The following is a 12,178-nucleotide window of genomic DNA, read 5'->3' as shown; positions in this document are numbered from 1 at the left end:
CTGCTGCATTGCAGCTGACAGCCCACATCCTGCATGGTGCACAGCATTGCGCACCATGCCATTAATTTCACCATATTTGGAAATGCACGCGTGCAGGATCAGGCCATGGGATATCATCCTAAAGCTTTGGGGAAAGTGGTTTTCCCATAGTAGTACACAATTCCAACTGCTAATAATCTCATCAAGTTCTAGACTGAGTGTACATTTAGATCTTGCATAATACGTAGGATTTTTTTTAGCACTGGCAGAAGGAAAGAGTCCGATGGCTTTATTGATGTTGAATCACACCTTACACAAAAAGAAGTGGATTATCTGAAGCCAGTAGGACCACCTACACATTGGAAGAGACATTTTTGGAAAGGAATTTATGAATTTCACTTGCTTAAATTCAGCTGACATCTTATAATCCCTACTGTCATTGAAAAACTTCAGCTTCAGATTGTATGTGAAGGGATACTGACATAAAAGATGGTTTCCAACCTTCACCTTCAGTGTTATATTAAAGGTTATGTCCAAAACTTATTCATGCAGATGTGCTTCATCTCTTCATCCTACTCAACAGGCTTGCTATTTCACTGTATAAACCCATCATACCAAGACTGACAGTGTTGTGGATCATCTCTGTTCAAATATATTCTCCTTCCATGTGGGATCTTGACATCTCCAATGGCACACACGGGACAGTCTTCTGGACTGATACAATCCAGGGACAGCTCATCAAGTATTTTCCCTGTTTCAAAATAGTACATTAGTATAAAGATGCCAGTTTTCATGAATTGCAAAACTAATCATTGCATTTAGCCTGCTACAAAAAAAACATAACAAGGCTTCTGAGTTGGGCTCAAATGTTCTGAATACTGTGCTTGTGTTAGGGCCACTGCCAGCTTGACACAGAAAACTACTTCCTTCCTTCATAACCACTTTTATTTAGATATTGGAAGTACTTAAACCAATGTATAACCTGAAACAGCCAGTACCACAGAGAAGGTGAATATTTCTTTAGAACAAAGCATTGAAGACAACAGAAGAAAACGGCATTTTTCTTTCTACATGTATATTATTTATTTCCCCTGGTATCCCCTACCTCACTCTGGTCAGAGATAGCAGGGCCCAGAATAGCCATTTTAGGTCTTAAAATACCTTCTTTCTTTGCCTTCATGTCTTCTCACTTTGCCTTGAGAAGCTATTTATTCATCTGAGTTTTCAATCTCCTTTTGGATCTTGCTTGTCTTTCACTCTTTCCCTTTCTGTCTGTCTTTTCTCTCCCCACCCCGCATTTCCCATTTTTTTTCCTTTCTTCCTTCTTCAAGATAGTTGTTGGGAACAGTTAAGCTGAAAGGCTCAGGCTCGCAGGAGGATGCCTGCTGGGCACTCTCAGGAGCATCAGAGCCTTGGAGGTAGTAAGCAGGTCAAGGTGATGTGTCTCCCCCACTGCAGTAGTTGCGCTGAAGGAGAGCATTTTATGAGTGTCCAGCACAAATTCATACCCTACTTAGTCAACAATCTCTGTTGCTACACAGCCCCTAATACTCCTGTCTTCCTTTCTTATCAACCTATTCCCACCCTCTCTCCTTCTTCCTGACAGTATTTCATTCTCCTCTCCTAGGCACCACCTCATGCTCTCCACACACTGTGCTCATTTCACAAACTCAAACCAGGATGCCAAACAAGCTTCCTCCTTATGCAGTAAGAAATTGTTGTGACAACACATCAGTAAGCCTGTTAAGGAATTAACTGCTACATCTAAGTCTTTTGAAATCTCCAACCTTACAAATATGTGAATGTTTCTGGACTGTAAGATCTTTTTTTCATGCAATAGGAACACCTGGGGGCAAGGGGAAGATTCTACAGCAATACCTATGAGTACCAGGAGAATTGCAGAAAAAGGTAAGTCACGGCTTGAAGAAAAAGGTGGACTTACCTGCAGGGCAGTGTACATGGCATCCTTCCACACACTGCAGAGGGCACTCCAAAGGCTGTGGGTGCTGGCACGTTACAGGACAAGCAGGTCCACAGGTATTATATCGCCATTCACACTGATAATCTAATTCTTGTTTATTCAGGTCCTCACAGCTTTGTGCTATGGAGTGAAAGAATTGGAGGCAAGAAAAATCAAACCAGAGTGTATTCACCATGCCTCTCAAAACTATGACACCAAACTTGGTACGAAGCGGACCACATATGCATAGAAAAAGAAAAATTTCCATCTTTAAATAAAAATATTTTACTACATTCAGGCCAGACCACTTCTCCACACTTAAAAGTTTTTTCACATAATGAAGTACTTGCTCTAGATCTGAGGTTTTGGGTGGGGTTTTTTGATAAAAACAACTGCAAAAAAAGGATCTTCAAATTTTAATTTTAAAAAAAAAAAAGAAAATGTACAGAAACCTTTTCTTTGTCTACATTTGTTTGTACCCCAGGCTATTATATCCCTTTATTGAGGGAATGTTTTTTCCAGGTATGGCTCTGAACATAAATAGAAAAGGGAGAGGAAATGTCACTGTGAGCTGCTAGCCCAGTCCCATTAAAGTGAACTTCTCCAGACACCAGTAGGAGCAGAGCTGGATAAGAACAGTTTATCTGAGCCAACAGCTTACTGATAAAAAGCATGAACCTTTTCACCCAATTCTTCATCTACCCCATACTTACGGCACAGAGCTGGTGATCTCCAGTGGACAGCAACACCTTTTTGTGCACAGACATGTGCATAGGCTGCTATAGCATCACAGAAGCAAGCACAGTCCCCAATAGATTCGCAAGCACAAGTGTCATACATGCAAATATCTACGTAGGGCTCAGGATTCACCTACAAAAGAGAAATATGGGGTACAGTCACCGATTCCCCTCATCTCCTTCTTCTAGACACATTTAACCTTCAGATGGTTTGCCTGCTCCTTTCACTAAGGGTTGAGGTGTCTGCTGCATAAATCAGTGCAGATCTTCAAGCAGAAGTTATTCTATAGCTTTCTACTAGGGCTATCTTGCATTTACCCATGAAGCATCAGCTACAGGACAGGGTCAGAGAGGAGAACGTCAATTAGTCAGCCTCCTCCAAGCCCCGTGTGCTGTCAGCACAACCATACTTTTCCCCGCAGCTGTAATCAGTGTCAGCACAGATCACACAGAATTGAAGAATGTGAAACACATGACACAATACTCACAAGTTTTTTGCATTCTTCAAAGAGATCCCCAGACAAAATGCTGCATGACGTTTCTACCATCACCTGCTTCACTACGTTTCCATTACACAGTGGAGACATCAAGGTCTGTTCCTGGTTGGGCTTAATAACGTGAGATACAAGCACACATTGCATTAGCCTCGCCTTCACGACCTCTGGACTCTTCACAGTGAAGCAAGAGATTCACTAGCACTAGACATTTTTCATGATAGAGGAAATTGTCAGGACAAATCCTGCCACGGCAGAACACAGAGTAGAGCAGGTCACCTCCTGCATTTTCTCCAGCTCTTACTTGTACGCTGCATTTCTAACATAGATATTTTGATGATGAAAAGTCCCACTGTACCAAACATCCACCCTGAAAAACAATCATTCACAGCTCTACAGAAGGCCCACAAGACTTGCAAATACGATCAGTCTTAAGCAGACAATAAGACTGCTCAGTAGTCCATGGCCACTGCTCAGTAGTCTCCCCCTCTCTCATTTAATTTATCTAACAAGGAGCACTAGTATTGACACGGCATTTATCATGGAAATAGTTTGGAGGTCCTGTCCTGTGCCTATTACACTGAAAAGAGGAGCTTCTCCTTCTCCGTCTTACCCTGTGGTCTCAGTCCTCACTATTGCAACTTCTTCTGGCGCTACGATCAAGTCATATCTAAAAAGTGACATTCAGCAAGGTAATACTGTGGCTGTGTTACACTTGCACATAATTTATCAAATTAACCCAAAAGATTTCATGTGATCAAAAATAAATGCTTCATTTTATTTTCTGATAATTTAAATCTTTTAAGGTAATACCTAAAAAAAGGACTTTTTTTCCCCCCCTTCTCTCTTTGAAAAAATTAGATGAATTTTCAGGAGAAAGTTTCAGCCTTAAAAGCATCATCTGAATGAAATGTTTCATTTTACAAATGTCAAAACAAGTAATCTTCAAGTTATTTCCTCTCACCTTCTGATTTGGAAATACTTTTGGTCATAACTATTGTCAAGAGAAGACATTATTCAATTGCATTCTTCGAAAACTCCGTATTTCGTAAAAAGGAAGTACACTCTCATGTGTAGCATAACTAGTACCCCGTGAAATCACCTAGTCTCTGGCACCAGGACATAGATAACACTTTCAGATAGCAGGTAACCTCCTCAATATTCAGAAGCAGTGATAGCATGTCAATAAGGTCTTACATCCTGTCCTGTATCTTGCTTTTTCCATTCAAGCCTCTCCAATCTGAAAATAATAACTGAATGATCCAAAAGAAGCATACACAAAGAAATTAATCTGTGCATAAACGGACAGACTAAAATTTGGGATATAGAAGTTTGCACAGGGAAATATGAAATTTTTATCTGAACTCCGCCTGTCTGAAGATTACAGCTGGGTTTTTTAGATTAAGCTCTAAAATGAGATTTCCAGTTATACCTGGATTTCAAGCATCTGGGCTGGCAAACTTTATGAACAGCCTCTACCATACAGATTGGCTATTTTAATGTTCGTCTGAAGCCAGGCAGCACAGAGGCCTTAAATAAGTTAATTGATCTTTTATCAGATTTCAAGAAATAATATTATTTGGCAAAAAATATGAGGGAAGGAGTTAATTTCTATTTATTTTTATCCTTTCAAACCTCTTTGCCCACTCTTGACTGATACTGTAACCTGTATTAATTCGTTTTCACAGTTCATTCGCAATCACCTTTTCAACATCAGCACAGTGTGGATTAACTTTCCAAGAATTCCCAAAGTCAACTGGATCAACTTCAACGTGTTCATTGCTGCTGGTCAAATCATTGTTTTGGATTCCATCAAAATTTCCACACAGACCACACACTTGATCCTTGCAGGGAAAGAAACACAAAATACATAAAACTTACATCTGTAGACTGGCTCGGGGTTTTGTTAAGAAGTCTTTTTAGCTTAGTGCTTTAATGGCTTAAAAACCGAATTATCCCTGGCCTTGCCAAGTTCACTAAAATAGATATAGTCTCTCACAGAGAAAGTTTAGCTCCTATACGCATTCTGCTTTCCTGAAAGTAGGACCGTACTGTCTCCAAGGGCTCCAGAAAGCAAGATGACAACTCAGTGGTGCCTGTTGGATCTGTTTGGAGTATGTCCCTACGATCCCACATTATTTATGGAGGTGATTGTCCTATCACCATCACTAGTAAATCTGGCTCTTTATACTGCTTTTTTTGAATACAGAAGAAATCACTCAAGGCATAGTTATTCTGAGGCATGACAGCATTCATCCTTTCTGTCATAGCTCATCTCCAACGACCCAGAATTTATCCCTTACACTTGAACTACCGGGAAAGTAAGCAACCCTTACAGTATTACAAAAAAAATTCCTTCATTTTCAAGCAAGTGCCTAATACTCCACGGAACTCTATCAGTATATGTCTGCATTAAAAAAATGCTACTCCCCAGAGACAGGGTAAGTGCATTCTTTAGTGAGAATAAGTAGTAAAGCAAAAACCACTCACTTTGAAGTTGCCTTTTAAGATAACTGAGACTCCCATGGCCAGATCCCAGGTCACACTGATGCTTTTGCCCAGTAAAATGATGTAATAACGGCCAGACTTCATGACTTCCAAATCACTGTCATCTTTAGGAGGTACCTTGATGTTTACCTGATCAAGAAAAGCACATTTTGCTATTGACATAGGACTATGACAATGATCAAGGGAATGGAGCACCGCTCTTATGAGGAAAGGCTGAGAGAATTGCGTCTGTTTAGCCTGGAGAAGACAGAATGGATCTCATCAGTGCTTGTAAGTATCTAAAGGGCAGGTGTCAAGAGGATGGGGCCAGACTCTTTTCAGTGATGCCCAGCAACAGGACAAGGGGCAACAGACACAAAATGGAATACAGGAAACTCCATCTCAACATGAGGAAAAACTTCTTTACTTTGAGGGTGGCAGAGCACTGGAACAGGCTGCCCAGAGAGGTGGTGGCGTCTCCTTCTGTGGAGATATTCAAAACCTGAATGGATGCATTCCTATCCATCCTGCTCTAGGTGACCCTGCTCTGGCAGGGGGGTTGGACTAGATCATCTACAAAGGTCCCTTCCAACCCCTACCATTCTGTGATTCTGTGACTGTGTCTCTAATTCCCATTTGATGTAGGTTACTTTCCCAGTGGGACATGTCCTCATAGATTAAAGCCATTCTCAGATACACTGTTCTCCTGGGAACAGATACTTCCCATACACTGTGTAGATGCTCCGGAGTACTTGCAAAACTGTAAGCAAGGTACAGGTAAGGGACTTAGAAACAACATTTCTGAACAGCAAATTGGGATCCAATCCCATCAGATAGCTATAATTTTGAATGAGGCAACGTCCCTTGTGCTCCCAGGGTATAACATACACTCACCACAAATGCTAACGCACAAAGCAATGACTGACAAACAGAAGGAGGGCTGATAAAGAGGACAGGGTATACCCAATTAATGATCAGTTTAGTCTTCGGTCAATGCTTCACTGAATAGTTACATTTTATTTTAATTGCATCTTTTTAGGAAACCAACAGTTCTATGCTCCTGAGGCAGGCAGCGACAAATGGGCTGGCTAGGTTTAAAAGTAATGTGAACTGGGAGAACCACGCGCATTGGTGGCCTCTGAAGGACCAGAGTCTGATTCTGAAGTCAGGAAGGACTTTCTTCCCAACCAGCTACACCAACAGGAAAAATCCTGAGAAATTCCTTTCAGTGTCTTCATTTTTTCATCACTTTTACTTCCCCTGCGTGCCTCTTTCTCTTTCCATCTGGCTGCAAATTCACCGCCTCCAGCTACTAAGAATTTAAGAGATTAATTTAAAATCCTTTCTTTCACACCATAATCCCCTTTCAGTGGGAACGGTAATAGGATTATTAACCACAGTTGGAGAGAAAGGTCTGGCATGGCTGTTACTTTAAGCACCACTAATGCATTAACCGAAAACTGCTTAATTCTGGAAGAGGCAGATGAAAGCTTTCAATCAGTACAAATAGTGATTAAAGCAAGGGAGAAAGAGGAGTTCACAAACCATTCACCCACTCTCTAGTTTGAGGGCAAAACATTTCCTTATCCCACTATTCTTTCTTGCTCAATTCAGTAAAAGCTCAGCACTATAATTCAGTTCTCTTCATCTCTGCGTTATTATCAGCAACCTTTATCCCCAGAGAAGACAGTTCACATCCTTCAAGGATCTCCTGAAGAGGGTCTTCAATGTCTTTAGGGAAGAATATGTTAAAATATATTTCAGGAACTGGAAGCTTTTTCATCTTCACCTACGCCCAATGTGTTACTATACAGTCTAGTCACACCTGGTCGCTTATCTTCCAAATATAGTAGCCTCTGTCCTTCCAAACTCAGGCAAAAAACAGAGGAGGACAACGCTGAGCTGGGAGGTTGACCTAAATTACAAAATTTCTATGTTTACGGAGGCTTTTTGCCCAACCATGAAGTCATAAACTTTTGACCTTGCAAACTGGCAGATTTATTTTTTTCAGAAGAGCAAAGTCCATTTCATGATAATTTTTTTTTCTAATGTGAGCCAGAACCATAACATGCAAATACTTCAATTAAGCCCGCATTTACTTAAAACTAGGGGCCGCTCTCAAAACAATATAATCTTAAAACAATGCTTCTTGGAAACATTTTAATGGCAAAAAACCCAACTTGATTACCCTGCTTGCTTCTAAGGATTCTTGTGGAATGAGTGTAGGAAGTCATCACTGCGTAAGACTTTGCCTAAGAGTCTTCATATCAGGTTTTTGTCCCTTATTATTCTTCCGTATTATTTCCTTATATATTTTCCTTCTATCTCTTTTTTGGTCGCTGTTGTTTCTAAGAATACCTTCTCTAGATATTACACTGAGCCTTAAGCTCTCTAGACGGCCAGCCAAAAATTCAGTCAAAGTCATGTGGACAGTCTTGTGATACAGACCTAGCTCTTGCAAGGACATACTCTCTCAGGAACCAACCACCCTCTGCTGCTGGAGCTGCTGCATGCCTAATCACCCCCTATCTTTTCTGACCCTTACTTAGGTGTTCAAAGAGAATCACAGCTCTTGTGAAAAATATGTCCCCTGAAGAGCTTTTCAGACAAGGCCTGGATCTATGGACTGATGATCCCTGCGCAGGGGATTCTTTACTATTAGAAATAAATAATTGGTTGGGCAACCAATAGGTCTTATGTTCATTCCTCCAGAACCCAAAGGCCTACACAGATCATATGCTGTCAAAATGCACAGCACAGACACTGTTAATAACAGCCACTGTTAATAATGTTAATAACGGCAATGCACGCGTTCCTGTCAGGCATCAGTGGCATGCAGCAATTTGCAGGCAATTTGCAGGCTATGCAAAACCCGGTTCAGCTTTGTCTGTTAACCCAAAACAAGGCAAACCCAGAGCAGTTTCACGTTTCACTGGGAACATTTTTCCAAATCTCTGGTCCAGATGCCAGTTCAGAGCACAGTACTTCTGAAAACTGAGCGATTGAAACACTATAATCCACTGTAGCTCTGTAATGTTTGCGCACACAGACGGTCTTAATTGTTACAGTGCCCAAGGCAACGAGCTGAACTCTGCCCTTCGGAAAGCTTGTTTCCTGCTGTGGAGGGAGGTGGGAGTGATTCTTGGTTAATTCTTCAGTGTCTGTTGGTAGGAAAGTGGGGAAAAAAAGAATCCAGTCATCTGGATTTTCCACCTGACAATTTAGCAAGGGAAAGGATAGTGACATTTGCTTCTGCTGTATCAACTTCTTTGATTCATTACTTCTTTTTTTAACTGTGTTCTCAGTCCTTCAAACCTAAATTAGATGTGAAGTTTCACTAGTCATGGGTCAATCACTTCTTCTCTTCCTTGCACTTAACCTTGCTTGAGAAAGACTAAGATGTCCCATGTTTAGAAACGGCACGCCTCATGTGAGCTTGCACTGAATTGCATTCTTGTCTGAGACAAATTTATTGGCATCAAACAGAAATACCAAAATGGCATTATACCTCTGGGAGCAAAATAGATAATTCTAATCCCGCTAATGTGTTCATTTTATGATCTAATTTTCAAGGACCACCAAGCATAAGGTCATTCATGCCCCATCTTACTAAACAACCTGAAATTCTTTTCCCCAAAACAGGAAAAGAGAACAGAAGTGTACATACGTTTCCGTTAAGCAACTCTATTTCCCCACTTTCATACAGAATGATAACCCTTTTTGTGCACTTTTCTCCAGTGAATCCACAGCCTTCATTTGAAATTAGTATCCGGAATGTCCCAGAGTCATCCTTGCAGAAATCCTATCAGACAAAAATAAATGAATGAGTCATTAATGTAGAACATTTGAAAAACACATACAGATCTATAGAGAAAAAGGAAGGCTCAGATAGTACCCTGTGTACTCTGTGGCCAGTAAGATATATGTTGGCATGTCAACTGCTCCCAAATTAATTTACTTTGTACTTAATGTTGATATTCGTGTGGGCCACCCCTCAAAAGCAAGGTCCACTCTGCCAGTGACACACACACATGCCTATTTTGCAGGGAGGATCCATGCCATCGCAGTATCTGTGGTATTTTAAAAATGTACAATGGGCACAGTGTACATCTTAACACAGAGAAATTAATTGGCTTAACAGTGAAAACAAGGCTCTGCAGCTTCAATGATAAAATAAAAATATAAACCTAGAAGGTTAGGTTAGAAAGAAGGGTTAGAAAGAAACTTGCTGCAAAGTCTTGAGCAAAAAGTTTGATGCCCATGTTTTCCTACCTGTACATGAATAATAATTATAATAATGTCAACTTATTTCTTGGGGAGCAATTATGAAGTTTAATGTATTGATTTTCTTTTAAGTCAAATATCTCTGAGATACATGGAGAGTTTGTACTACATTTATATGATGACTCATGACTCTCAGGACTTTTCGGTTTTTGGGCTTCAGTATATACCTTTTAAGAAAAAGACCCTGTCTATAGTTGTCTGTGTTTGTCATATGAGGAAAACAGATCTCATTTTCATTTTAAGTAGTTTTGTAGTACTGTATGCTATTACTTCCCATAAGACCTTCACGCAGAGCTCTCACTAGCGTCAGAGCAATCATCCTTCTAAGGTAATCCAGCTGGCATAAGGTGAGAGCATATTTCAAAGACCTAACCAGAGATAAGTTGATCACACTTTCCTGCCAAGGAGAGCTGCAAGGAGGAATGTGCCTCATGAAAGAAGCCTGTGGGGAAAAAAAAAGTAGCCCACCCAAGAAACGTGACACTTTGTAACTGTGGAAGACTATTGTTGTCAATTAGAAGTGGATCCATCTAGTTTTAGAACAAATTTCAGAGAAATCCTTCCTCTCTTGCACACACATTTTCAAATACACAATGATTTGCATCTGTAGATGAGCCTTAATCTTATTTAGCTCTCTCAATTTCTGGCCTCTCCCACAAATTTTAGGCTGATGTTAGTGTCCTGTATTTTTATCCACCTCTCCTCTTTGCTACGAAGAAAATGGATATTGTCGATGTACTCCAAATAGGTTAGTGCATAGACCAGACCAATGACTTTGCCAAAGTGAAAAAGCAGAGTCTGTGCTCTGAACGCATTTAGAGAAGGTTCATTGAGCACTTCTTGTCTCACTCGGAAAGTAAGCCGCTGCTACGGGATAAAGAGGCTAGTGGGGAATGAGGAAAGATTGGTTTATGGGTAACTAAAATTCCTTGTTAGAGATGAGGTTCAGATAGCTCCTCTCTGTACGATGCTGCTATCATATGCTTTACAACTGCCAGCTAGACACATGACAACCTAACTAATTTTTATAGAGCACAATGCAATCTTCAAAGTTCTCAAGGCATTTCTGAAGTCATTAATAAGCTCTACTCTCCTCTACCATACATCTGGCTTAGTAATTAAGAATACTTCACTGTGATTTATCCAAATGTTGGACTTCTCTCCCGGTGTAAAACAAGCATATTATCAGACAGCTTCAGCGTTTGACATGTTCTTACCTGAACTAATACATACTGACAGTTTCCTGGAAACTTGTATTTCAATCCATCAAATGTCAAATAATGGGCTGTACCAATGACAGTGCAGGTGCCATCACAGGTATTTTTGGTGCATTCCCACTTTCGACCATGGCACACACTGTAACAGAGAAAATGAGTCAGTGACGGTTATCATTATTTCCAATGTATATAATAAGCAAGAGAAAGCAAGGTCCTATAGGCAAAGTGAAAGAGCACAAGTTTCTGCCTCCAGGGAGCTCATGATTTGAAGACTCTCCAAAAGACACACAAGTGGTGATAAACTACTATTTTGCCTTGTTCTGCTCCTTTTCCTGGGCCTGGGTCAAGGAGTAACCTACTGCAGACCAAAGAGGAGCATTGTTCCCCTCTGTGTCTTAACCCAGACATCAGCTGCACCTCTGTGAGGACCCTCTGCAGTTTTCTGTGCTGCTGTTTGTCCCTAGGTATGTCCCCAGCAGATCCTCTCTCTGTTGGGTCTTGAGAAGGTACTCTTAGAGGGCTCCATGCCTGGGCTGCTGGAATCCTTCTCTAGATAGACGTCCATAACGATGTTACACTACCGTGCACCAGATGACAATCTCTCTCATTAACAGAAATTAGCATACATTAGTATTGGATGCATAAATCCAAATAGTGCATTAACATGATAAATGAATAAGGAATGTGTTTCCTTTTTTCTTACAAGCTGCATGTAGGAGTACATGGTTTTTGAACTTCCCTATTACAAAAAAAAAAAAAAAGGCCTGGATAGAGCCTGATAGACTATTTCATAATACTATTAGTATTTTATTTTGGATATCCTGCTCTGCTCTGAGTAACATTTTAGAAAAACAGATTGATTACCCTCTAAGGACCATTACAGATTAAATACAAAGTATATCAGCAACTCTGTTTTTATTTGCAGTACTGTCCATTTTTCTCCCATTGAAAGCCAAAATAGTGGTAAATTTAATATCTAACTGATGCCAAAGGACATGCATTTACTCTAGTGATCAACTT

At 40.4% G+C, this 12,178-nt stretch overlaps 1 protein-coding gene across 1 annotated transcript in view; it reads right to left on the bottom strand.

The window, feature by feature from the left end:
• VWF (von Willebrand factor) overlaps window positions 1-12,178 on the bottom strand; it is a 145,598-nt gene that overhangs the window by 72,904 nt on the left and 60,516 nt on the right. The window contains exons 20-27 of the mRNA XM_054220138.1: window positions 11,159-11,297; window positions 9,325-9,459; window positions 5,661-5,807; window positions 4,874-5,014; window positions 3,165-3,284; window positions 2,653-2,809; window positions 1,922-2,080; window positions 595-730 (exon numbers count right to left, since the gene is read on the bottom strand). Of these exons, the coding sequence (XP_054076113.1) occupies window positions 595-730; window positions 1,922-2,080; window positions 2,653-2,809; window positions 3,165-3,284; window positions 4,874-5,014; window positions 5,661-5,807; window positions 9,325-9,459; window positions 11,159-11,297 (1,134 nt within the window). The remainder of the gene's footprint in view (window positions 1-594; window positions 731-1,921; window positions 2,081-2,652; window positions 2,810-3,164; window positions 3,285-4,873; window positions 5,015-5,660; window positions 5,808-9,324; window positions 9,460-11,158; window positions 11,298-12,178) is intronic.

Source organism: Rissa tridactyla, chromosome 1, assembly GCF_028500815.1.
Source record: "Rissa tridactyla isolate bRisTri1 chromosome 1, bRisTri1.patW.cur.20221130, whole genome shotgun sequence".
NCBI lineage: Eukaryota > Metazoa > Chordata > Aves > Charadriiformes > Laridae > Rissa > Rissa tridactyla.
The sequence above is the reverse complement of the archived record's forward strand: the minus strand, read 5'-3'. Positions and strand labels throughout refer to the sequence as shown.